This window comes from Rhinoderma darwinii, chromosome 1 (assembly GCF_050947455.1).
Source record: "Rhinoderma darwinii isolate aRhiDar2 chromosome 1, aRhiDar2.hap1, whole genome shotgun sequence".
NCBI lineage: Eukaryota > Metazoa > Chordata > Amphibia > Anura > Rhinodermatidae > Rhinoderma > Rhinoderma darwinii.
The window spans coordinates 48,238,046-48,265,692 of record NC_134687.1 but is presented as its reverse complement, the minus strand read 5'-3'; the positions used below and the strand labels follow the sequence as shown (position 1 = coordinate 48,265,692).

Here is a 27,647-nt window from a genome sequence, read left to right as displayed (position 1 = left end):
GTGTACCTTGAACCACCTCCAGTGAGGGAGGTGATGGACCAGGAGAGGAGGAAGTACCTGTACCAGGCTTAAGGTTGCTCCCTCCAAAGGAGACTAATACCTTCCAGAGCACCCCTAGGGAAATAAGGTAGGAACCTTGCTAGGGGGTCTGCAACCCAGGGAGAAGTGCTTTTCCTATAGGACAATCCATCCGGAGGACAGGAAACCTGACTGGGTGTGTGGAGAGTTGTGTCCTTTTTATATCCTTAGGTTTCCTGTCCAGCAGATGGGATGTCTCTCCAGGAGTGCGGTCATAGGTGAAAGGGTAAAAATTAGATACATATCTCCAATGGGAGCAGAAGTTCCCCAGGACAACAGATGTGGACAGGAAACCGGAAACGGAGGGGGTGTGAACCTTTTTATCTACTCGTTTCCTGCCCTGGGAAAGGCGATCTCCTCGCATGGGTGCGGTCATGAGCGATGTTAAAATGTGAGCGAGAAAGTAGGCCTACAAACCTGACTCCATTACACCAGTTTTGTCAGGAGGAATGGGCCAAAATTCCAGCAGCTTATTGTGAGAAGCTTGTGGATAGCGACCCAAAACTTTCCACCCAAGTTAGATAATTTAAAGGCAATGCTTCCAAATGCGAACCTCGTGAATGTAAACTTCTGAGCCACAGGGAATGTGATGAAAGAAATAAAAGCTGAAATAAATTATTGTTCCTCGTATTATTCTGACATATCACATTCTTGAAATATAACCAAACTGATCTGAGAGGGGGAATGTGTACTAGCATTAAATATCATGATTTGTGAAAAACTGTTTTAAATTAATGTGGCTAAGGTTTATGTGAACTTTTGACTTGAACTGTATAGGCATGGTTGCTTTCGAGTGCATTTAAATAGATTTAGATATTTTTAAACATGATAAAGTTGAAACGTTCAACCCTTAATATTTATTAGGTTAAAGACAAAATAAATGAAAAATGAATAAGTAAAAACATGAAAGCAAAGTAGCAAAATCGAACAAGTCACTTTATTACAGTACAGTCATATTGTCGATACAAAGAGGTGGCTGCTTTATTTCTCCCCTGGATAGAACAACTTCCCTGTACAGTACGTCTACATGAATATTACAACAATGCATTATTTTGCCTCTTCATTGAGAAGCTTACAGAGATTCATTTTTGTTTTCTCCAAAGCTATGCTTTTAGCTCTTCGTGATGGCCTTGTAGAGACACTAACAGATTCTGCTTCTTTATTCTCCCTTAAAAAAGATTGATATGGACACGTTAAATCATGATACCATGGCTGCGTCATCTGCTGGAGAATTACATGAAGTACAATACAGGTATGATTTGAAACCATATTATATTTACAAATGTGTGGTGGAATATTCTAGATTTCCAACTTCACTATTAAAGCAATAAAAAAAATAAAATCTATAAGTCTTCCTTCACACACTTTTTGGCGGTGTAATCTTTGTATTTTTTTTTCTGGCGTTCGGTTAGAAAAATAGTGCATTTTACGAGCTGCATTGTACAGCGCAAATCATGTGATGGATTCCTTTTTGCAAGACATGGTTTACTGGGGGGGGGGGGGGGGTCAAACTAAGGTCTACTGGAGAAGAACGAAACTGGCTGTGAAAAAACCAAACCAAAAAAAAACGGCAAACCAACCCTAGCTGTTCATTGTTACGGGAAAAAAAACACTGTTTGTAGTGTGTTTAACTACTTCCTGACCAGGGTCATTTTCAAGTTTTAGCCAGCTGCAAATTTAAAAGCAAATTGTTCTTCTATTAGTCTTCCAACCTACATGTATTTGGTCTTGTTTTTCTCAGAACATGTTGGACTTCCATATTGTGTAAAGAAAAAAAAAAAAGTTCTATATTTCACTTTTAAAAACTGTAAAAGGGAAAAAAAAAAAAAAGGTAAATAAAAAAACGTGAATGATGTTTTTTGACATCTGGTGAATGCCACTGGCTAAACACACCTAAATATATGTCTGCCAACTTCAGCAATACTAAATGTGTGCGCACTTCTTACACACTGGGCACAGAGCTTACAATGAATGGTGCGCAAACTGGCTTTTGGAGAGCAAATTTTCTAAAGCAGATTCCATAGTCGCCGTGTAGCCCCAGCCTAAAACTGTACCTCAATATATATGTTATAAAATATATAGATAAAGAGATGGGTAGATAGAAATAATAATCTTTTATTTTTTTGTGTATACAAATAAATATAAAAAATAAAATAAAATCGCAATTTAGATAGATATATATATATATATATATATATATATAAAGATAGTATTCTCATATCTCTGATATATATTGATATATAGTATAGTTCTATCCTGGGGCTACATGACAACTTTGGCAACGACAGGCCTTGTGGCTAAAAATTAGTTTTGTCCGGTAGCCTACATGGCAAGTAAAATTACTACGACCACATTCACTTTCATTACTTGCCATGTAGGCTATGGAACATAGTGATCTTTGGTCGTGCGACTAGTGTTGCGGCTAAAGTCGCAGTGTAGCCCCAGCCTAAAACTATACGTCAATATATGAGAGATCGATAGAGATAGATAAATCCACCGTCCAGCAGAGATTATTACAAAAATAGGCAGCATTCCGATTAAAAATGAAAAAGTGGTTTTCTTCACCCTGGTGCAACGTTTCGGCTCTAATACTAGAGCCAGTATTAGAGCCGAAACATTGCACCAGGGTGAAGAAAACCACTTTTTCATTTTTAATCGGAGTGCTGCCTATTCTTGTACATATATAGGTCGAGGGGGGGGGGGCAGTGGAGGGCAGGCGGGTTGAGGGGTGCCGTTAGGATAGGGAAGCGCTGAAAGAATTGTGATCATTGGTCTCTGGGCAGAGCTCTGTGATGTCAGCTATCTAGAGACCGCTGTATCACAGAGCTAAATGCCGCTAAAGGGCGGAAAAAAAAGTATAAATCTGTGGGACGTTCTGAAACGTCCCTGTAGAATTGAGCACCGCCCAGACGTTTATAGTCTATGGGCTGCCGGCAGGTGGTTAATATTTCCCTGAACTTCCAGCTAACATCTGGTCAGTGTTTTTTCCCCAAAAAACATAAGGAAAAAAAAAAAAGGAGCAAAAACGCTAGGAAAAATGCAACAAAAAAGTGCCGTATTTCCTAAGAAGTGTGTGTGTAAGGGCACCCTAAAAGAGCTTTCTTATCTCAAAGTGATGACATTTCGCTAGGATGTTTTCTTTCTGAACAGTAGGGGTACGACTGCCAGGACCATCGATCCTGAGAGTAAAGGGGCCACAGCACAGAGTTTTTTCATAATATTTCACTCAACAACGGTGCTACCACCGGTATAGGGAACTGCAGCACGGCCAGTCACTCCAACAAATTCTTCTACCATTTCATCAAGTTAAATGGATACTTCCACCGCGATAAAACAGTGGGGACATCAAAACTGGTGCAAAGGAAGGTGGTGAACTTTCTTATGGCAAGCATCCAGGGCCTCTAGAATATATATTAAAAAAAATATTAAAATTAAAATATGGTTGCAATGGGCAACTGCTTCAATTTTTCCTTGCGCCAGTTTCGATAAATCTCCCACCACTGTCTACAGTGATATTGGTGCAGGCTATAAATAAAGCTTGATGCATCACCAAAAGCAATGCTGCAGTGTTACCGCATTCCTCTAACAGTCTTTGGCTTTAGATTAACGATTTTTGTACCCTAACCAATCAAGACACGGACGCGACATGCAGACTCTAGGCAGAGACTCTCCACTCCAACCACATGAAAAGCCAACCATTAGCAACATTACTGGGCTAAACAGCTGCGGCAACATGACCAGCAAATAGAAGACATATTCTCGATTATTAAAGTAAACTGTGAAAAAGACCTTTTACATATGTGTTAAGTATCACAAAAATCCCGGTACTAGTGCCAGGCTGGGTCCTACTTCTAAAAAGCTTTTCAGCAGTATAAAGCTAAAGCCCATCTCTAGTAATAGAATCTCCTTTCTAAATAAGTTTATGAATTCACAAAATGTACGACATGTAAAAAACTTTCTTAATCTTCCCTGATTGTCATAATTTTAAACACTAGTAATGCAAAGATAAAAAAAAATAGAAAACAGAAAAATGATTATTTGATCACAGGATGATTAGAGCAGCAGATGGTCCAGACCAAAAAGATGTTCAAAAGGTAAAACAAGACCGTACATGAAAGACCTGCCGGACATACCCTTCAGTCACAGGATCTGCAGAGCGGCTACTCTTTTTCCTCGTACTTGTAGACGCCGTTTTCTTACGACCTGCAGAAGGTAAAAGTAACATTGCGATGTACAGTAACCTGAACCAGGTGGATCCTGGAAGTGTCTCCTAACATTATGGCATTCGAACACATACCACCTCTGGTCGTTTTGCTTTTCACAGTCTTTTGATCCTCAAACACATCATCGTTTTCATCATTCCGGTTGCCTAAAAGGACATCGCAAAACCAAGTTCATTTTACCAACTACAGACACTTCAGAAGCATTTTACCCCTTGTTTTCTCCTTTAGTCGAAGCTCTATTGAGCCATTTTAGTTATATTTGTCTTTGGGGAAGATGGTCGATAACCAATATGGCCACCATTACAGTAACCAGATGGTTTGTCGCATAGTTTTATTTCCAAACTCTTGAACTACAAAACCTGCCTAATTCCTCAAGGGAAAAGTGATGTATCATGGCACAACTAGCCAGATTTTCTAATGAGGACCCCAGAAAATGTGGGGTAGGTAGAATGAAGGAAAAAAAAAATCCCAAAACACAAATACAACTAAGAGCTAATTTAAGTAAATTCATTGTGTTGTATTAGGCCTAATGCACACGACCATGGCTTTTTGTCTGTAAACGTGCAGATCGCACACAGACCCATTCATTTATATGGCCTCATGCAAACGATCGTGATGTTCTAGGATCCATGGAAAAACACAGGACGTCATTTTATGGACTGTATTTGCAGATCATACGACCTACTCAGTGTGTTCCAGACTTTTCTTTTTTGGCGGAGCCGTGAACACTGATGACACACTGATGCACTACGGAAGGTTTTTTTGGAAAAATTACCGCAAATATAGACAACGGATCCATGGTTGTGTGGACCGCAAAATCACTATTAACGTGTGCATTAGGCCTTAATATGTGCTTCCCATGTTTAAAGTAGAACTCCAGGCAGTAAAACGAGATTTGGCCATATAAGGGTCAGTTCAGTTTTTTTTTCTCTTTTACACGTTTGATGTGGAAACCGCGGCGTAAAAAGCGTCAAAAAATCTGAAACTGCCTCCCATTGATTTCAATGGGAGGCAGAGGCGGTTTTTTTTCCCGTGAGAGGAAAAACCGTCTCGCAGGAAAAAGGGACATGCCCTATCTTCAGGCGTTTACGTCTCTGACCTCCCATTGACATCAATGAGAGGCAGAGAAAGCGTATTTCGCTTTGTTTTTGCCCGTGGCGCTCAATGGGCGCGAGCGAAAAACACAAACAGCATGCAGATCAAAATCTGCCTCAAAATTCCAAACAGAATTTTGAGGCAGAATTTTCTTCCTGCAAAAAACTCTGTGTGAACATACCCTAAGAGTTTACCCTTCCCCTGCCAGCCGCGAAACAAGATTGGAAGACGACTTGTCCTAGAGGTGTTGAGCCACGGTCGGATTTGTTTCATGGTCTATGGGCCTGTCCCCGAATCCAGTCGTACTGGCAACAGGTTTCCTCATGATTAAGTCAGATGAGTAATTTTATGGGTAACTTTGGCCCAATGGAGGTTCTGTTTCATTCAAAACAATGTGAGGACGTCGGTGATAATTAGAGGAGGCTTCTCTACCTGTAGCCCAAGCCATCCTGATAATGTTGAAAAAATGCTTGTTTAATGAGTGGTTCCAACAAGCAGCTATTTTAACTTAATAAGGCAGAGATCTTAAAAAATAAAAAAAACTTAAAAAAGGAAGAAAAAAAAAAGTTTGGAAGTGAAAATGGTTCCTTACACACTAAACCTCAGATATCACCATGGGGCCATTTTTACTATCACAATGGTACCTTGTGGAGGATCTTAAAGGGACATTGGGTGCGTTCAAGATGACCTAGTGCTTATATGCTTAGCATTCCTGGTTACATTACAACAATCGACATGATAGGTTTTACATTCCCTTTCTGAGATGTGTTGCTAGTCCTGCTATATTGTGAATATTTGGTTTGGTAAGATGTTTAGTCTCCGGCAATAAAACAGCTGCAGGATTTGGGAATAATTTATTAAGTTGTTTATTGCACTATATTTCCATATAATGTGTTAAATGTATGCTGTGTTATGTGCCTGCATGTCATTACATTATGCATGTAATGTATTTTTTATGTTTTCAAAAGTCAATAAAAAAAACAAACAACAAAATAGGTAAAAAACAAACTAACTCCAGTCACATGGAGTTCTACATCTCCCCAGTCTTTAATACATGAATGACGCACTGTCCTCTCTAAAACATCCCAGCTGAAGCCTGTGCTGACCATGACCACCGAGTGGCATGAGACACTTTACAGTTGTAGGCTCCTATTACGCCATCTGCCAACTGAAGTGGGGACTGTAGAGCTCCATGTGACTGGCCCAAAGCTGAATCCTTAATAAAATGACTTACATGTTTTCAGATCAGTCATCAGCTTTTCTACGTATAAATTTGCTTCATGTATTTACAAAAATACTTTACAAATTCATATCAGAGGTTCCATTTAATACCATCTCATATGTTTCCTATAATAAGAACATGCACTTCATGTGATACATTACCTTCCCCGCTCTCCGTAGTAGTAATGGTGGCTTCCTGAGATACACTAACCACCTCCCTTGGCATCGTACCGATACGCAGTTGCATCTTGACCTTTTCTATTGCTCTCAAGCAGACTTTATCAGTAATATCCTACAAAGTAAAACAAGGTTCAAAAGTATAAAAAAAGAATCTCAACTTCTGACACCACTGACAGCCATTAACCGCTGAGTACTATTGGTGACATCACTAACAGATTTACACTGGATGTATTTATTCTACGACAATTTTATAATCTAAAGTATGTAAAAATTTAAAAAAAAGTCAAATTTACTGCCCAATATAGATTTAATACAGCCCTTGTTTAAAGGCTATGTACACAATTGACTTTTTTTTAATAAGGTCTGTTTGGTGCAACTTTATAATTAATTTTTATTAAAAATAATTACTTTTTGAGACACAGCTGCTTTGTATTCTGTATGCAGAGCATCTGTATTTTATACTGATACCTGAATCTGTCTGGGTTCAGCGTCATTGGGTCCTGCGATGCAACTTTCTCTTGACTTTTTTTTTTTAAAAAATGCTACTTTGAGATACAGCTGCTGTGTATACAGGATACAGATCTGTATCTTTAAGAGTAAAAATAATTTTTAATAAAAAGTATTTCGAAAGTTGCACCAAACACACTGATACACATTGTTAAAAATAAAAAAACGGGAGCCGTTCCATTCACTATAGTGTACGCCGTCTGTGTGGGAACGGCGCATGCGCCGCTCCCACACAGTCCAAATGGAAGGTCTTCGGCAGTGAGACATCCGGCGCCATTTTCATGAGGACCGGAAGCCGCGGCCGGACAGTAAGATGACTACTTCCAGTCGCGGCTTCCGTCCATATGTTCTGAAGCAAGGACTAGGAGCGGACGGAGCGAAGGCAGCAGGAGCAGGTAAGTCATGTTTGTGTAATAACCACTGTATTTAATCCTACTACACTGTCCAGTCGCTCAAAAAAATGGCGGCACACAGTGTAGGTTTGAACATTCCACCCCCTCCTTTCTCCTGGCACTAGCCAGGATAAAGGAGGGGGGATTGTTTGAGTACACTAGAGCGAGTGTATCTTCTCCAATTTTGCAGCATAAAGCAATGACGTTGCTTTACCACATGCCAATGCTGAAATTTTTGGAATTGCTCCCTCTAGTGACCAGCACAGGGAAATGTTATAAATTAGAATCTAATTTATAATATTTCCTGACTTGTGAAAAAGTTCAAAAAATTCTAACAATGTGTAATCATTTATATAGTAACTGTTTAACTAAAAAAAATAAAAAAAATTTCTAGTGACACATTCCCTTTAACTGTAATACCACAAATAAAGTGTCTAGGTAAAGACTGATCAGACAATTCTCTTACATAGCCCCTTTTCGCTGGGAACTACCTTACAGAAAACATTAGGAGATTGCATAAACCGCAATTTGTAATATAATTTTTAATAACAGAATTACTGCAACCTGAATCTAAAACAGGCTAGCCCCCATTTCCCTATGGTTTGCCTTAGTATTCAAAATCAAGACCACTATTTATGAGGTTGTATTCTGAAAATAGGAATAACGAATGCTGTATATTCCCTCACGTTGTCCCACTGTATTATTGAAGCGCTCCTACTGCTGATGGGAGCAACACAGCTAAAGTCTTATTTGTGGTAGAGATGCAGGGAAATTGAATACTTGTCAGATTTCCTCACGGACTACAACTTACTGTCAAGGGACCCTTCTAAAAAGTAGGGATCGTCTAAAGGGGACAACTCCTTTAAGGACAGATTAACTTTTAGTTTAACGGGAGCTGTATAAACCCTTATGCAGTGAACTCCTCTTCGTGCCGGCTGCAGACCGAATTAGATCATACATAATGCAACTGAAACATGGATCTCCAACCACTAAAAAACAAACACCACAAATGTGGGGGTTTCACTTGAAGGCCAAATTCAGATGATCGTAGAGTACGTCCGTTAAAACAATAGTCGTCACACGAATGCATGTATTTCAACGGGCCGAGCGAAGGGTTCGTTGAAAAATAGAACATGTCCTATTTTGTTCCGAATTTCACAGATCACTCCGTAGACGCAAGTCTATTGGGATCTGTGAAAATGTAACCTGCACGGGGCACACTGGACGTGAAAAAACTGCACGTTTTTCACGTCAGTTTCCCCATATTGGTGTGAATCTGGCCTAAGGCAGTGAAATTTCCCATATCTTAATGGATCAATTTTATATATGAATATAAAGTGACTGCTTGCCAACCCCTTCAACATTACCTCCAGGGCAACATCCAGTATGGGAAGCAGGTCTTTTGCAAAGTCTTTTGACAACTCAAGAGAACACAGTGATTTTGCATATATGCGAACATCCGGAGAAGTGGGATCTTTTATTATTTCATTGCAAATTTTTAGAGCCAGGTTGTCATGAACTGTGGATATCTGAAAGAAAGCAGGATGATGCAAAATCCATTAAAACCTAATAAAAATATACATAAACCTTGGATAAATAGGCTATAAAATCAGTGGACTGATGCCCTAAACATCACAGTATACAATCACCTGATAGTCCTGAGAATTCTTTGTTTGTTGTTTCAATCCACTTGGTCTTGTAAGATCGACTAGAAGTTCAGCAACATTGGCAGCGTCAACATCAGCCAGCGGTGAGGAGGCCGGGGCATTGAACAGTGTTTGTAGGGTGGATAGGAAAGTCTCCTCAAAACACTCCTGATTTGTTCTATGGGATAAGGTTCACGTGGACATTTCAGATACCAGGATATCAAAGACTGGCTAAAGCAGATAGATATTTTTTTAAATACATTAGAATGACCTTGTGAACTCCTGGTTGGGTTTAGAATTGAGCTCGTTTGGTAAAATTAATGTTATGTTTGAGATTTTCTTTTGTGAGAATAATTTGGCAAATATGGCAAAACAAATTTACTCATTTCTACAAGTGACAAAAAACAAAAATCTCAGCTAGAAGCGTGGACAAATGTATATTCTGCACCATGTATACTAACCATCCTCCCTCCTTTATCAGAAGACTGTCCCGCGAAAAAAATAGAATATGAAACGTTGCACCTCCACCCACCCTTTATTCCTATCTAACTGCAACTTCTCCAAACTTCTACGCGCCTGCTTCCCTTTCCAAATGAAATCTCTTAGTCCATTACCCTAAACATCCTATCTACAGAATAGTCCTATATGGATTCCAGAGGATACAACCAAGTGGGCAAAATTACCATCCTAACCAAGGCGACTTGCTGCCAAAGAGGCAATTTTCTCTAGATCTTTTTTGTCTTATCTTATAGAAGGAACAATATTTAGGTCCACAAACGCTTTAACCTCCGGGGCCACCCAAATCCCCAGATACTTAAACTTTTCTACCAAATTCAGCCCTTCTAACTTATCTCTGTCCTTCATAACCCCAAGTGGCATAACGGCAGACTTGGACCAGTTAATTGGAAACCCAGAACATTCACCAAATCTCCTAATATGCCTCAGTTTCCCGAGCGACTCCTGAACGTTCTCCAAAAAAAAGCAACACATCGTCTTCATACAGCAGCACTCTACCTTCCAACCCTCCTAATATGAATCGCAGTGCCAATGGCTCAATCATTAATGCAAACAGCAGGGGCAAGAGGGGACAGTCTTGCCTAGTTCCCCGCCATAAATAGAAATACGGGGACGCTTCCCCATTTACACTAATCCTTGCCTTGGCTCCTGCATAAAAGAGCCTAACCCACTTTAGGAGATTTGGTTTTGAGGATCAATTTATAAAGACCTCCCAGATATAAGGCCACTAGACGCGGTTAAAAGATTTGACCGTGACGGGAGAGACCACCGCCGGATCCACAAACCCCTGTCGGCCCCCTGCAGAGCCAAGAAGCACTGTCGTATGTTACTAGACGTACTGTGCAACATGTAGATGTAAAAATAGTTGGAACTACCTGTAGCTTGCAAGGTCACAGACTTCTGTGCTTGTGCTCACTGGGACTTGTGGTTCGACAGCCTTTGTCTAGCGGTGCTCAGTGCGTATAAAAGTCAGATTATGCAAATAATATGTAGAAGAAAAGACAGCACGGCACTCACCACTTGCAAAAAAGGTTCTTTTATTCTTATGTTGAGGCAGGCAACACGGGATTAGAAGACAATAGAGCCGACCGTTTCACGTCCTTCAGACGCTTTCTCAAGGCATGCCTTGAGAAAGCGTCTGAGTGCCGTACTGTCTTTTCTTCTACATATTGTTTGTTATTAGACGTAGCCTATCCGGGTAAAAACCCTGCCTGATCTGGGTGAATTAAGTTCTCAGTCAGCCCCTGCAAGCGATTGGCCAATAATTTTGCTATAAACTTAGGCTGGGTTCACACGAGGTCATTACGTATGTAAAGGACGGAATGTATTTCGGCCGCAAGTCCCGGACCGAACACACTGCAGGGAGCCGGGCTGCTAGCATCATAGTTATGTACGACGCTAGGAGTCCCTGCCTCTCCGTGGAACTACTGTCCCGTACTGAAAACATGATTACAGTACGGGACAGTTGTCCCGCAGCGAGGCAGGGACTCCTAGCGTCGTACATAACTATGATGCTAGGAGCCCGGCTCCCTGCAGTGTGTTCGGTCCGGAAATTGCGGCCGAAATACGTTTCGTTCATTACGGACGTAACATACTCGTGTGAACCCAGCCTTAGAGTTCATTAAAGAAATCGGTCTATATGAGCTATCTCCGATCGCAAGCATTTAACCCCTCAGATGCCAGGGTCCGATGTGACCAGCATCTGAGGGGTTTTCACTTTCACTTCGAAGCCGCTCACCGACTCCCGCTAGGCAAGATCGCAGGAGCCGATGTACTAAAACACAAAACTATATAAATTTGATATGATCGTGATCCTACTGACCCGCAGAATAAAGGTAATGTGTAATTTTCCCCGTAAAGTGAGCATCGTAAAAATGAAACCCACAAGAACATGGCGGAACGGATGTTTTTCCAATGCCAACCTATTTTGAATTTTTTCCCAGTTCATCACACATGATATTAAGTAGCGCCATTAGAAAATACAATTTGTCCCAGTAACAATTAAGTCCTCATATGACTTGTCAACAAAAAAATAAAAGTTATGACTGTTTGAAGGCGGGAAGGAAAAAAACAAAAAGCATAAAAAACTAAAAATTAATCGGGTCCTGAAAGGGTTGTACTCTTTATTAGGCCATTTTCACAAAAGTGTAATACGGGTTATTTTTTGCGCCATGTTACAGACTCAACATCAGGCTTCTATAGTGCCCTAACTTCATTTCTCATGATTGGCTGGAGGTTCAGGTGCTGGGTCCATAAAATGGGCACAAAAAAAAAAAAAAAAAAAAAAAAGGACCTGTACTACGCTAATGTGAAAGTGGCCTAAAAGAGTTTTCCTTTAAGCAGGTGGATTTCCTACAGGTATCTGGTTAAAAAATTAAAAAGAAAAAACTAAATTAAATATATCTTACCGACAAGAATAAGCAAATATAGGGAAGAAAACCCCAAGACAGTGGCGTAGTTTTGTATCCTCTTCAGTCACTGGATTGTACCAAAGTAAAACTAAACGAGATAGCAGCTTGGAACTGATCAGTCTTCCAGAGAACATAAGTTTTGCCAAGCCTTCAGCGGTTTCCGTCCTTATTTCTGGAATCTTATATTGGGAGGAGAAAAAAAAAAAAAAGGAACAGTTAAAACTCTGTAATGATTTTGTTAAAATAATGTAAACTGTATCGCACAGATATGACCCAAGTGGGAAAAGACGGGATAAGGTTTTGATTCCAATCAAGCATTTGCCACGTGGCGTGTGAATTTTCTCTACATGTAGAGGTTGCAACTTAAAGGGGTATTCTCATTTCGGACTTTTGTGGCACGAAGTTGCCGGGAGTACGGAAACAATGTAGCTTGCTGTACTTTTTCCGTACCCCTTGCAACCCTCGTAACTGAGTAGTCAGAGAGCAGCTCGAGCCAGACAAGGTAGGACAGAGATCGGGCTTAGTCCTAGAGGTGGGACCTGCATTTATCGGACATGTATGACATATCCTGTGGATAACTACAATCGAAAAAAAAACAACGCTTAGTGCTCTTAAACCCTGATGTGCAATACCGTTGTGACGTGGCACCTTTCCCTTAAAAGCTCACCCATTTGTGCTACAGACCCCTCCTTTCTATTTAAGAAGTTATTGTCTGCCATATTCCAAATAGAGTGAAGCAGCAGCCTTGTCACTGCTACTACATGCCTTTAAAGTCACATTAAAAACTTGCCATTTTTCACCTTTCCTGTTTGTACATCTCAAAACAGTAATCGACTCAGTGCTGAGGCTGCTGTAATTACAGGACTAAGGTTGGGTTCCCACAGTGCAGATTTTGCATGCGTTTTTTTAAGCCAAAATCAGAAGCGGAATCTAAACAGAATATATAAAGAAAGGCCTTATGGGTCTGCAATACTGGATCCAATTCTGGTTTTGGCTTACAAAAGGCAGGCAAAATCTGCAGCAAATCTGCAATGTGGGAACCCAGCCTTAAGGTGTCAGTCCAGTTATACACTTCCTCACGCCCAACACGGGGCTTGGAGACACGCTCCTGAACGCTGGGCGGTAGGGTTACCAAGGTAACAATAAGACGCCCGATGAATATTGAGCACGGTTTGGTTGACACTAATTAATTAGCAAGTTCTCTCTACAGACACGCAGGTAGCTTGAAATTCCCTGTTTAGTTAAGATATTCAAGATACTTTAGCTATCTATATTTCGCTATCTGCGCCTGCAGCTGACAGCAGGGAGGAAGTAAAGGGCTGCAGTAACAAGTCTCTTCTTGCTCTGCCCAAAATTGAAGTGAATAGTCTGCAGCATGAATGAATCTAATAAATAGCATAGGTCATGCTTTACTTTTAGGTTACAAACTTGAGTTTACACACTAAGCTGCGTGTCCCAAGAGCTTTATAACTGGATATTGGTATGTAAATCTATATACGGACTACTCAATCTTTGGTGTTTTACGGCGTACGCCAGTCACTTTTTACAGTCTCCACTGATAAATGTGTGGTCTCCAAAAGGAACTGGTCCATGAGTCTGTGGTAGGGAAAATATGGTCAAGAACCACCATGCCATCTCGTAATTCCTATGTAAAGTTTGGCATAATATACTGGTGCAATAAGGGGCCAAAGCCAACAAAGTGTAATCACATAGGCCTTGATCAAAATTTCAGATCAGACATTAAGAAGCACAACTATACCCTTAAGGCCCCTTTACATGATACAACTATCATTCCACTGACGAAAGACTTCCTGTGTCTGACCTGACGCTTTAGATTCCAGGAAGGTAGATGTGATACAGGACTATATTCCTAGCACTTGGTCCATTCAGTAAATGCTTTGTTTGGATCAGATTCACAACATTTACTGCAAGAGTGAGTGGAGTCTTTACAAACCTCACTGTCCAGAAAGTCACAGAACAGCGTTAGAATGGCATTCACAGTGGACACTTCTTTATCTGCATCTTCCTCCTCACTTTTATTAGAGTCGGATTCTGCAGTCTCAGCCGGTTCATTTATCTCCTTAGGATTATTCTGGGGACTTTCAGCTCCATCGATCTTAGATTTTGAAAAAATTTCAAGTCCAAACAGCAGAAGAAGATCAACGACTGCATTAAGAGCGCTGGTCCTCACCTTAACCTCATCAAGTTGTGAAATCTACAAAAACAGCAAATAAAAAAGGTCAGGACACAGTAAATGTGTTGATTTTACACCATTTAGAACTTGTCATTACTTCATAGGAGCATCTATTTTCCAAATTGACAAATTTCTTCCAAAAAACAGAGACAGTATTTGGCCCTCCACAATAAAAGGCTCTATTCACATCACGTTTGAGGCTTCCGTTAGAGGTATAAGTTGGGAATATTACATACAGTGCTGTGGAAAAAGTATTTGCCCCTTCCCAGTATTTGCCACACTTGAACGTTACAGATCAAACTACTTTTAACCCCTTCCCGACATTTGCCGTACATGTACGTCATGGAAAGTACTGACTTCCCGCATCTTGCCGTACATGTACGTCAAATGTTTGGGACCGGCTCAGAAGCTGAGCCGGTCCCATCATCACCGGATCTCAGCTGTATCTTACAGCTGACATCCGGCTGTAACGGCGGGGACCGAAATTAGCTTCGATCCCCGCCATTAACCCCTTAAGTGCAGCGCTCAAACGCGATCGCTGCACTTAAGGTGTTTGCAGCTCATCGGAACCCCAGTAATGAAATTGCCGGGGTTCCGGTGGCTGCAATGGCAACCGGAGGCCTAATACTGGCCTCCCGGTCTGCCTAGCACCGAAGCCGGTCAAGATCCGCCCGGCGGCGGAGCCTGATCGGCTTCCGTAGCTGTCGGCAAGATGGCGCCGGGTCAGGAGCTGATCCGGCGTCATCAGCGGTGGAAGTCAGCTGTACTGTACAGCTGATATCCACCTGTAACGGCAGGAACCGGAGCTAGCTCCGATCCCTGCCATTAACCCCTTCGATGCAGCAATCGAAAGCGATTGCTGCATCGTAGCGGTTACTCGCAGATCGCCAGCCCTGACAGGCAATCGGGACTGGCGACTGCTGTTATGGCAACAGGAGACACAATGGTCTCCTGCTCTGCCATTACGGAAGCCGATTTAGGCCCCGCCGGGAGGCGAAGCCTAATCGGCTTGCTGTCAGTGAATGACTGACAGATCTAATACATTGCACTACATAGGTAGTGCAATGTATTAGAAAAAAAAAAATATGACCGTTGGAACTTCAAGTCCCCTAGTGGGACTTGAGAAAAAGTGTAAAAAAAAGTATAAAAAAGTGTAAAAAAAAGTGCACAAAATAAAAGTTTGAAAAGTAATCAAATAAAACACAATCCCCCTTTTACTCTTATCAAGTCCTTTATTATTGAAAAATAATAAACCATATGTATTTGGTATCGCCACGACCGTAACGACCGGAGGTATCAAAATATTATATTATTTATTGCACGCGGTGAACAGCGTAAAAAAAACCGTAAAACGTTAGAGTTTGTTTTTTGGTCACTTTGCCCTACAAATATTAGAATAAAAAGTGATCAAAAAGTCGCACGTATCCAAAAATGGTACCTATAAAAACTATAGCTCGTCCCGCAAAAAACAAGCCCTGATACACCTCCGTCGACAAAAAAATTAAAAAGTTATGGTTCTCACAACTTGGCGACAGAAAAAATACATTCTTTTTACAAAAGTAATTTTATTGTGCAAAAAGTTGTAAAACATGAAAAAGTTCTATAAATTAGGTATCGCCGGAATCGTACTGACCCGCAGAATAAAGTTAACATGTAATTTATAACGCATGGTGAACGCTGTATAAAAAAAAAACGAAAAAAGCTGTGCCAGAATTGCGTTTTTTTGTTTACCTGGCATCCCAAAAAATAGGATAAAAGGTGATCAAAAAGTCACATGTACCCCAAAATGGTACCAATAATAACTACAGCTCGTCCCGCAACAAACCAGCCCTCATACCACTACGTCTATGAAAAATAAAATTAGTTATGGCTCCAATAAGTCAGGAAATAAAAAAATATGCAGTTGTGCCCGAGGGGAACATTTCTTCTGTTTGAAGAGGCGATTTTTCAAGGACCTAAAATTAGGGAACCAGGAAAGGGAGGGCCCAAACATACCCGCTGGAAGCGAGGGTGCCCGTATTATACCAGGACAACACTTTCCCAGCAAAATTCCCCAAACTACAAAGGCGCGGAGTGTGGACCAAAAGGGGGATAAGAAATGACACCATTTATCAGTGCGACACCGGCCTGTGCGGAAAGGATTGCTTCACAGCGTAACACACATCTATGGATTATTTTATTGTTTTTTTTTACCCCGTTATTATACCACCTGACTATGCCCCTTATATACTCCGCCCGGTTTACATATGCCCTACATTATAAACGGAAACACCAGTAAGATTCCAAACAAAACTACTACCAAGCAAAATCCACGCTCCAAAAGCCAAATGGCATTTCCTCCCATCTGAACCCTACAGCGTGCCCAAACAGCAGTTTCCTTCCACATATATGGCATCGTCATACCCGGGAGAACCCTTTTAGCAATTTTTGGGGTGTGTGTCTCCAGTGGCATAAGCTGGGCACGACATATTTGCCACTGAATGGCATATCTAGGGAAAAATATAAATTTTTAATTTGCACCATCCACAGCGCATTCATTTATGGAAAAGATCTGTGGGGTGAAAATGCTCACTACACCCCTTAATAAATGCCTTGAGGGGTGCAGTTTCCATAGTGGGGTCACTTCCCAGGGGTTTATTTTTATTATTTCACATCTGAGCCTCTGCAGTTGTGAACCAATACTTTGTAAATCGCCAAATTAGGCCTCAATTTTACATGGTACCCTTTCACTCCTGAGCCTGGTCGACTGTCCAGGCAAGAGATTAGGGCCACATGTAGGGTGTTTCTAAAACCAGGAAACCCAGCATAATAATTAGAGAGCTGTCTCGTTATGGTGGCACAAGCTGGGCACCACATATTGTCCACATATCTGTGGAAAAAATCCCATTTTCACTCTGCAACATCGAGTTCACACTAATTTCTACAAAACACCTGCAGGGTTAACATGCTCACTACACCCGTAGGTAAAAGCATTGAGGGGTGTAGTTTCCAAAATGGGGTCACTTCTGGGGGGTTTCCACTGTTTTGGGCCCACAGGCGCCCAGAAACCAATCCAGAAACATCTGAACTCCAAATGGCGGTCCTTCCCTTCTGAGCCCTGCCGTGTGACCAAACAGCAGTTTATGACCACATATGGGGTATTGCCGTACTCGGTAGAAATTGCTTTACAAATGTTGGGTTCTTTTTTTCCTTTATTTGTTGCGAAAATGAAAAAATTTGCGCTAAAGCTACGTCTTATTGAAGAAAAAGGATTGTTTTTATTTTCACTGCCCAATTCTAATAAATTCTATGAAACATCTGTGGGGTCAAAATGCTCACTACGCCCCTAGATGAATTCCTCAAGAGGTGTAGTTTCCTAAATGGTGTCACTTTTTGGGCGTTTTCATTGTTTTTTCCCCTCAGGGGCTTTGCAAATGTGACATGGCCGCCGCAAACCATTCCTGCTCAATGTGATCTCCAAAAGCCAAATAGCGCTCTTTCCCTTCTAAGCCAAGCCGTGTCTCCAAACAGCCGTTTATTACCACGTGGGGCATTGTTTTACTCGGGAGAAATTGCTTTACAAATTTTGTGGTGCTTTTTCTCCTTCAGTCCTTGTGGAAATGAGTAAAAATAAGCTAAACCTAAATTTTCTTTGAAGAAATGTTGATTTTAATTTTCACGGCCTACTTCTAATAATTTCTGTAAAAAAGCTGTGCGGTCAAAATGCTCACTGTACCCCTAGATAATTTCCTTGAGGTGTGTAGTTTCCCAGATGGGGTCACTTTTGGGGGATTTTGACTGTTTTGGCACCGCAAGAGCCCTTCAAACCTGACATGGTGCCTAAAATTTATTCTAACAAAAATAAGGCCCCAAAATCCACCAGGTGCTCCTTTGCTTCTGAGGCCGGTGCTTCAGTCCAGTAGCACGCTACCGCCACTTGTGGGATATTTCCTAAAACTGCAGAAACTGGGCAACAAATATTGAGTTGCATTTCTCTGGTAAAACCTTCTGTGTTATAAAAAAAATTGTACTAAAAATTTATTTCTGCAAAAAAATATGACATTTGTAAAATTCACCTCTACATTGCTTTAATTCCTGTGACATGTGTAAAGGGTTAAGACATTTTCTAAATGCTGTTTTGAATACTTTGAGGGGTGAAGTTTTTAAAATGGGGTGACTTTTTGGGGGTTTCTAATATATAAGGCCCTCAAAGCCACTTCACAACTGAACTGGCCCCTGTAAAAATGGCCTTTTGAAATTTTCTTGAAAATGTGAGAAATTGCTGCTAAAGTTCTAAGCCTTGTGAGGTCATAGAAAAATAAAAGGATGTTCAAAAAACGATGCCAATCTAAAGTAGACATATGGTTGATGTTAATTAGAAACAATTTTGGGTGGTATAACTGCCTGTCTTACAAGCAGATACATTTAAATTGAGAAAAATGCTAATTTTTGCAATTTTTCGCTAAATTTTGGTGTTGTTCACAATTAAATACTGAACATATCGAGCAAATTTTGCCAGTAACATAAAGTCCAATGTGTCACGAGAAAACAATCTCAGAATCGCTTGGATAGGTGAAAGCATTCCGGAGTTATTACCACATAAAGTGACACATGTCAGATTTGAAAAATGAGGCTCGGTCAGGAAGGTCAAAAGTGGCTAAAGAGGGAAGGGGTTAATATTAGACAAAGATAACCCAAGTAAACACAAAGTGCTGTTTATAAATGATGATTTCATCTATTGAAGGAAAAATGTTGTTCAGCCCTACCTGACCCTATGTGAAAGAGTAATTGCCCCACTTCGCTACTAAATCATCCAGTTAGCCAAATTCAATTGACAATTGGGTTCAATTTCACAAGCCACACCCAGGCATGATTACTGCCAGACCTGTTGAATCTAAACATCACCTAAATAGAACCGGTCTGGCAATGTAAAGCCGGCTAGGTGGTCTCAAAAAGCAGCTCATGATGCCACGTCCTAAGGAGAATCAAATACAGATGCCAAACCAAGTCATTGAAATCTACCAGTATGGAAAAAGTTACAAAGTCATTGCTAAGTGTCTATGACTCCAGCAAACCCTAGTGAGAGCCATTATCCACAAATGGAGAAAACATGGAACAGTGGCGAACCATCCCAGGAGTGGTCAAACTATCAGAATTTCACCAAGAGTGCATCAAGGACTCATCCAGGAGGTCAAAAAAGAACTCTGATAAACTAAAGAATTGCAGGCCTCTCGTCTCAGTTAAGGTCAATGTACACTATTCCACAATAAGAAACACACTGGGCAAAAAACGTCATAGTGGCAAGGCGCAAATCACTGCTGACCAAAAATAACACAAAGGCTCGTCTCGCATTTGCCAAAATACATCTAGAGGACTCCAGGTCACTCTGTGGACTGAGAAGTCAAAGGTGGAACTTTTCGGAAGACATGGAACTCTACATTCCACAATAAGATCATACCAACCATCTAACAGGGTAGTGCGATGGTCTGCCATGGTAATGGTGGCGAGATGGTCTGCCATGGTAGTGCGATGGTCTGGAGCGGCTTTCTTTTTCCAGGATCTGGACGACTTGTCATGATTCATGGAACCATGAATTCTTCTCTACCAGAAAATCCGGAAGGAGAATGTCTGCCCGTCTGTTCGGGGCTTAAAGCTCAAGCGCAGTTGGGTTATGCAGCAGGACAATGACCCAAAGCACACAAGCAAGTCCAGCTCTGAATGGTTCAAAAGAAACAAAAAGGAGGATTTTGGACTGGCCGAGTCAGTCCTGACTTGAATCCCATTGAGATGCTGTGGTAAGACCTTAAAACAGGCAATTCATGCTCAAAAACCCTCCAATGGGGGGGGCGGAGTTACCGCGCATTGTGATGGACGCTTAACTTAAGGGCTCCTCACTTCACCTCCAGAAACAACAGCTTTTAAGCGGTATACAGCGATAAAACAGCGACAAAATGGTGAGAACCTCTAAGGATAAATACAAAGAATCTCCTGGTCTGGCAAAACAGGGGAAACAACAACCTGAAATGGATAAGTTTCTGAGGAAAAAACTCACGGCCCCGGCTAAAATGGCGCTGGAGTGCCAAGCAGAAGAGGCCGGAGATGACGACTCCGATGGAGAAAGCTCGACAACATACTCGGATACGGCAAGAAGTAGAGATACTTTATCGAGGTCATATTTTAAGAAAGCCCTGACACAGGCGGTCTCACCGATAATGCAAGAATTAGCGGATATCAAAAACGACATCAGACAAATTGGGCACAGAGTGGATGCGTTGGAAGAGGCCCAGTCCTCCATCTTGGAGCATAGTGCTGCGATTAATACGACACTTGCATCACATCAACTCCACATTAATAATACTCACCTGATGATAGAGGATCAAGAAAACCGCAGCAGAAGACGGAATATAAGAATTAGAGGCCTTTCCGAACTGACAACAGGAGATGAGCTGCAACAGGTGACGAATCAAATTTTTGTGGAACTAGTGGGGCAAGAAAGAGCCGCTACAATGGTGATAGAGCGTGTACACAGAGCTCTGAGACCAAAACCTGCGCTGCATGAACCTCCAAGAGATATAATTTGTGGACTGCTGAGTTTTGTGGATACGGCATGTTTGTTGAAAGCAGCGAGAGAAAAAGGAGACTTTCAGTACGAAGAATCCAAATTATTATTTTTTCAAGATCTTGCTCCTAGTACCCTTGCAAAGAGGAGAATTTTGAAACCTGTCACGGATAAATTGAGAGCTAATAAATTACCTGTGAGATGGCTATATCCGTTCGGGTTAGCTACCATAAAAGATGGACGGCAAATCTCCATTCGAGCTCCAGAAGATTTGACGAAATTCTGGGAGAAGACGGAAATACAACCAATTGACATCCCGTCCTGGCTACCGGCACAGATGGATACAAATTTTCCGGTTCTACCGACACAAGAGGAATGGCAGAGAGCCTCTAGATTGAAGTCTCCAAGGAATAAGAAACAACAAACGTCCGACTTCAGACCTCGAGACACTTGACTTGGACAGAAGGATGTTTTGTGATAATATAACTTTCTCATTACTACAGAAGCGGTGAAATTAGAAGATGCGTGAGTGATGTCAAAATATGTTTTATCTATATCTCACCCATTTTATCTCTTTCCATACTTTTTCAAGAGTACGCCATTTTATTTCATGGCATTATATAAATATAAGTGGATGAGAAAATGTAAAATGGCTGTACTAAAATATCCCTGTAGAAAAAGATGTTGCATTCAGTTTAGCATAAAGAGAGGAGAAGCTGTTCTTTACCGTAAAGATTGTTTAATATGCTACTAAAGATTCTGGAGGGGGAATTTATATCTGGTGGCGCTATGCTTACCCCCCCCTCCTGTTTTTCCTTGCTTTCTTGTTGTTCTAGTGAGGAGAGGCAAACAGTGACCAGGGAGAAGTTCTGTCTCTATATGGTCATTAAAATATGTTTAACTCTATGTCTTGACATATTACTAAGCTCAACTAAACAAGGAGAGCAGGATATAGAAGAAGAGTTTGAAAATGTATTTGTATATGAGTTGTTAAGTTTAAACTGTGATCGTGCTTGGATAATACTGCGCCTGTCTCGCAATGAGGTAAATAGATGGCTTCGTGCAAAATAGTATCTTTTAATGTTAAAGGATTGAATATCCCGCAAAAAAGAAGCCAAATATTCAACTTAATGAGACGGGAAGATGCCGATTTGGTCTTCTTGCAGGAAACACACTTTAAAACAAACAAGATCCCCGCAATCCATACCAAAACATATGACAAATGGTATCATTGCACTCATAGTGCGGCCTCTAGAGGCGTTTCAATTGGAATACGGAATACTATACCATTTACCCTGGAAACTTCACAAGTAGATCCATTAGGTAGATATATCTTCATAAAAGGTTCTATTTCCGGTAGGAAAGTAACGTTAGTAAACCTCTATGCACCGAACGTGAGACAGGCGCAATGGTTACTGAAAATTATGCGTTTATTGCAACCCTTTTTCGAGGGTCTAGTAGTATTAGGGGGAGACTTTAACCTGACTTTAGACCCGCTTATGGATTCCTCTTCCAAAGTGTCACCTGTTGCCCATAGAAACTTGAGACGTCTTAAAGTCATGCTAAACAAATTCCAATTAATAGACGTATGGAGACTACAACACCCATCTATAAGAGATTACACCTTCTACTCTAACCCACACGATTCGTACCATCGCTTAGATTATCTGTTTCTATCTAAACAATATTTACCCCAAATATGTGCTTCCACAATTGGGAACATTACGGTCTCCGATCATGCCCCGATTTCTGTTAAGATAACTTTGACAGAATTACCTGTCAGGGAGTGGAATTGGAGATTAAACGACACACTATTAGAAAATAATACAGATGTAGCTTCAATTGAAAGTAAAATGAAAGAATTCTTTGCTTTTAATGATGATCCTCTCATATCTAGACCTGTATTATGGGAGACACATAAGGCGTTTGTGAGAGGAGAATTAATAGCCTTGGGCTCGAGAGTAAAGAAACAGAGATCTCAACTAATAAACGAAGTGTTAAACCAAATATCCTACTTAGAAGCAGTACATAAGAAATCGCAATTGAAAGCTAATCAGATAGAACTACAGAACCTCAGACAAAAATTGAAGAATATATTGAATGTAAGAACAGCGAAATCCCTGCAGCTACTAAAATATAAAACATATGCACACGGAGATAAGGGAAATAAAATGATGTCAAATCTTATTAAACAGCAGAGAAGGAAAACATTTATATCAACTATTCGAGACAACGTAAATAAGAAAGTCACAAAGACAGCCCAAATAGCTCAAGAATTCAGGAAATATTATGAAGGGCTATATAACCTAGATACAAGTGAACAAAATAAGGAAGATTCTAGGGCTAATTTGATAGGGAATTTTTTGAAGTCAATTGAGACCCCATCCTTAACAGAAGAGGAAAAATCCTCGTTAATCGCACCATTCACTTTAGAGGAAATAGAAAAATGCCTGAGCTCAATTCCAAATGGGAAAAGTCCCGGACCAGATGGTCTCCCGATAATCTACTTTAAAAAATTTAAACAAATCCTATTACCTTATTTTATGACGGTATGTAATGATGTTTTGAAAGGAACGCAATTCCCAATGCAAACATTAGCAGCAAATATCACAATAATCCCTAAGGAGGGGAGGGACCTGGAAAGATGCGGTAACTATAGACCCATCTCACTGTTAAATACAGATTTAAAATGGTGGGCAAAAATATTAGCGACAAGAATAAGTTTCTTTCTGGCCAAACTGATAGGAGTGGAACAAGTGGGATTTGTGCCTGGACGAGAAGGGAAGTTCAACACTACTAGAACCATTCAAGCCTTGTTCTATGCAAAACAACATAAAATTCCGCTAATGCTTCTCGGCACAGATGCAGAAAAAGCATTTGACCGGATCGACTGGCCTTATTTAAAAGCGGTTCTACACAAATTTGGCTTCCCGCAACAATTTATTGATGCAATCTTCTCCTTATATAAGAACCCCTCAGCAAGAATACAAGTGAATGGCGTCTTTTCAGCCCCCTTCCCTATTGGAAATGGAACACGCCAAGGATGTCCATTATCCCCTACCTTGTTCATACTGGTAATGGAAACTTTATTATTAAAAATAAGACAAACTTCTAAAATTAAGGGACTTCAAGTAGGGAATTTTGAACATAAAACAGCTGCCTTTGCTGACGATTTACTAATTTATATAACTAATCCCCTAGAAGCGCTTCCAAACATTTTACGGATCTTTGAAGAATTTGGTCAAGTATCTAACTTTAAAATCAATTATGACAAATCAGAAGCGCTTAATGTATCACTACCACATAATTTGTTTCTAGCGGTCAGTACAAAGTCTCCCTTTAAATGGCCAAAATCTGAACTAAAATATTTAGGTTTAAAAATTACAGCGAACCCAAACATGTTGTTTGATAGAAATTATAATCCAATATACTACAAAATTAAAAAATTTTTGGCAAAATTGAAAATACCATTTATGACAATGCTAGGTAGGAAAAACCTGATTAAAGCCTTTGTCATACCTCAAATTCTTTACATTTTACAATCCTTGCCCATTGATGTACCAAAGTATTACTTTTCTAGATTCAAAAGATTATTCATGGAGTTCTTATGGAATAAAAAACGCCCTAGAATTGCATACGCACAATTAATAAGGAAAAAAGGAGAAGGGGGGTTGTCATTCCCGGATCTAAATACTTATTATAGAGCTATACAACTAGGGAGATGGACACAGTTAACAAACAAAAATATATCTCTGCCACATGTTGATATAGAAAGAAACTCTTTAGGTAATAACATGGTATCTTATTTGTGGGTAAAGTCACAATTACCCCCCAGAACAGTGATTCAGAGTGACATGACTAGGGGACTAATTAAGACATGTCAAACTTCCTCGGCCTTACATCTACAGGAAAATATGTACTCAACTCTGATGCCTTTATCTATAGCACCATGTGTAGTCGACAAAAACTGCTCTCGGATTCCAGAGACATGGTCACAGCTGCACCCCATAAAAATAGCGAGGCTCTTCGAACAAACTGAGCTACCATCTTTAAAGCAATTACACAGAGAATTACACATACCGCAACCCAATGATATACAAACACTGGATTTTACACACACATGTCAGAAGTTGAAGTCGTTAGCAAAAGAGAGAAAATCAGAACCGACTTGGTTAGAAAATTATATACTGTTCCCCACAACTCCCAAAAAATCTATTTCCAAAATATATAAAGAACTAATAACTAATATGACAAATAATGTTCCGAATTTTGTGTATGCTTGGGAGAAAGAATTTGACTGTAGATTCTCTGAAAAAGAGAGATCTATTATACTGAGACACTCCCATGGTTTTTCGAGATGTATGAGAGTACAGGAAAACTCATATAAAATACTCACACGGTGGTACAGAACACCTGAATTCTTACACAGTATATCAGTCTTATCAGTGAACACATGCTGGAGATGTAATAAAGAAATAGGTAATATGTCACATATTTGGTGGTTATGTGCGAAAATTCAAGATTTTTGGAAAGAAGTGGAAACTTTAATCAGAGATGTGTGCTCGATCTCAATAAACCTCACGAAAGAATTAGTGTTGCTTTGGTTACCTATTAAAGATTTCTCGCCTTCAACAAAAAACCTACCCACTTATTTAATATCTGCAGCAAAGTTACTGATACCAGCTCAATGGAAAAAGACACTCCCTCCTACTAGAGCGCAACTTTTGATTAAAGTACACCAGATCTGCAGGTTGGAAGAATTAGCTGCGTGGGAAAACAAAAATAGAAGTTCCTTCTTAAATATATGGCAGCCCTGGATAGATTATAGGGACAAATTGTAGAAATAAAGTTTGGAAATATGAAAGGACACAAGGAGGCAAATAGTAAACATAGATAGAAGATAGGAAATAGATCTTTATTTGCTTATTAACATTGCAATCCGGTCCGTAAACAAATGATATCTGCGGTTTATATCTGAGACATGATCACAGTGGTTCACATGTTCTTTGGTTCTTTTAATGTATGTATGTCCGTTCATTATTTGTTCAGAACACTAGTAGACACAAGCTTGGTCATGAAAAGAAACACATTATTTACGCGAACATAGTATGTAAATTGGCATGAGATGATAAGATGTGATGGCTCACTGATAAACAGTGTTAATGTACTATGTAACTCAAGAAAACATGTAAAATAATATGTATTAAAATGTTATGTATGTCTACTTTCAATAAAAAGAGTTTATACAAAAAAAAAAACCCTCCAATGTAGCCGAATTAAAACAAACGGTTTGTGGGATGCTTCTGTATAGGAAAAAGTAGCAGACTATGCTTTCCTATAGTTAAAAGAAACAAAACAGACCTGGCTGGTGGATGCCAAAAGGACACACTTGGCATCCGTCGGGTAAATGGGGCCCTTTAGATGCAATCGGTATAAGTGTAGTGTAAAATAAAGCAATGAGAACAGAGCTAGATATACACAAAAGATGAGAACATCCTGCAGTTGTGCGATCCATTCAGAGATGAATTAGGTGGAAGATATAGGATAGGGAGAGATATTGGCATGAGGGGGCTTCATTCGAATCAATGTAGTGGATTATATGACTCCCAAGAACTACAGCAGTTACGGTGTCTCAGTGGTTAGTAGTGTCACCTTGCAGCACTGGGTTCCTGGGTTGAATCCAACCAAGGACAACAGCAGCATGGAGTTTGTTCTCTCCATATTTTCATGGGTTTCTTCTTGTTTCCTCCCACACTCCAAAAACATACTGATTGGTTAATTGGCTTCCAGTGAAACTGGGCCGTGTGTGTCGGAGTTAGAGAAATTAGATTGTGAGCCCTATTGGGGATTGTCTAAACCTCTGTACAGTGCTGCAGAAAATAAAATAAATACATGTATATAAAAACATAGCAGGGCTGTGAGAAAATGTGGAATGAATATCCATCTAGAAGCGGAGGTTAACAGAGATACCCATTATACACACACGCAAAATAAACTAAATATTTAAATGAGACACCTAAAAGGATTTGAAGCCTTAACCAGTTTCCCAAAATATAAGTAGTGTAAAAATCTTGTCAACAAGCAGGTTAACCCCTAATCCCAGCACGACATAGCTCACCTGTAACAGCAGGGTAAGGTGTTGCTTTGCAAATTCTTTGCTCTGTAACGCACAGCATCCAATACATAACACGGCCATATTTCTCACAGAGGGGTGAACATTTGTTATACCTGGTAGGACCTAGGACACGGCAAAAAGACATTTAAAAAAAAACGGAATTACATAATAGACATTTTCCACACTTGAATGCAAAAATTTTGGAAATGGTGCATTTCCCTAAGAAGCATGTGGATTATTTTTAGGCACTGTATCTTATTATCAGAGTCGTAGAAAAACCTGTGCAGCACAGACATGGTCACTAAGGCTTGCAGAGTGAACTTTAGATCTCATGTTATTGATTTGGTTCAAACAATCCACTTCAGTCATGTCTCACTCAGGGCTAGTTCACACGACTGATTTCGCGTGGTGGGTCCCGCCGCAAAATCAGCCGCGGAACTATTCCTGCCAACGGCACGAAGATTCCCCCCTCCCATTGACATCAATGGGAGTTTCGGGTGGAGTCTGGCTGAAGATCGAGCAGTAAACGTA

At 40.4% G+C, this 27,647-nt stretch overlaps 1 protein-coding gene across 1 annotated transcript in view; it reads right to left on the bottom strand.

Moving 5' to 3' along the window:
• Positions 1-993: 993 nt before the first annotated feature.
• NCAPG (non-SMC condensin I complex subunit G) overlaps positions 994-27,647 on the bottom strand; it is a 78,208-nt gene continuing 51,554 nt past the window's right edge. The window contains exons 13-21 of the mRNA XM_075858479.1: positions 27,120-27,239; positions 14,224-14,484; positions 12,267-12,448; positions 9,346-9,520; positions 9,064-9,225; positions 6,780-6,909; positions 4,376-4,447; positions 4,212-4,281; positions 994-1,246 (exon numbers count right to left, since the gene is read on the bottom strand). Coding sequence (XP_075714594.1) covers positions 1,126-1,246; positions 4,212-4,281; positions 4,376-4,447; positions 6,780-6,909; positions 9,064-9,225; positions 9,346-9,520; positions 12,267-12,448; positions 14,224-14,484; positions 27,120-27,239 — 1,293 coding nt within the window. The 3' untranslated portion in view covers positions 994-1,125. The remainder of the gene's footprint in view (positions 1,247-4,211; positions 4,282-4,375; positions 4,448-6,779; positions 6,910-9,063; positions 9,226-9,345; positions 9,521-12,266; positions 12,449-14,223; positions 14,485-27,119; positions 27,240-27,647) is intronic.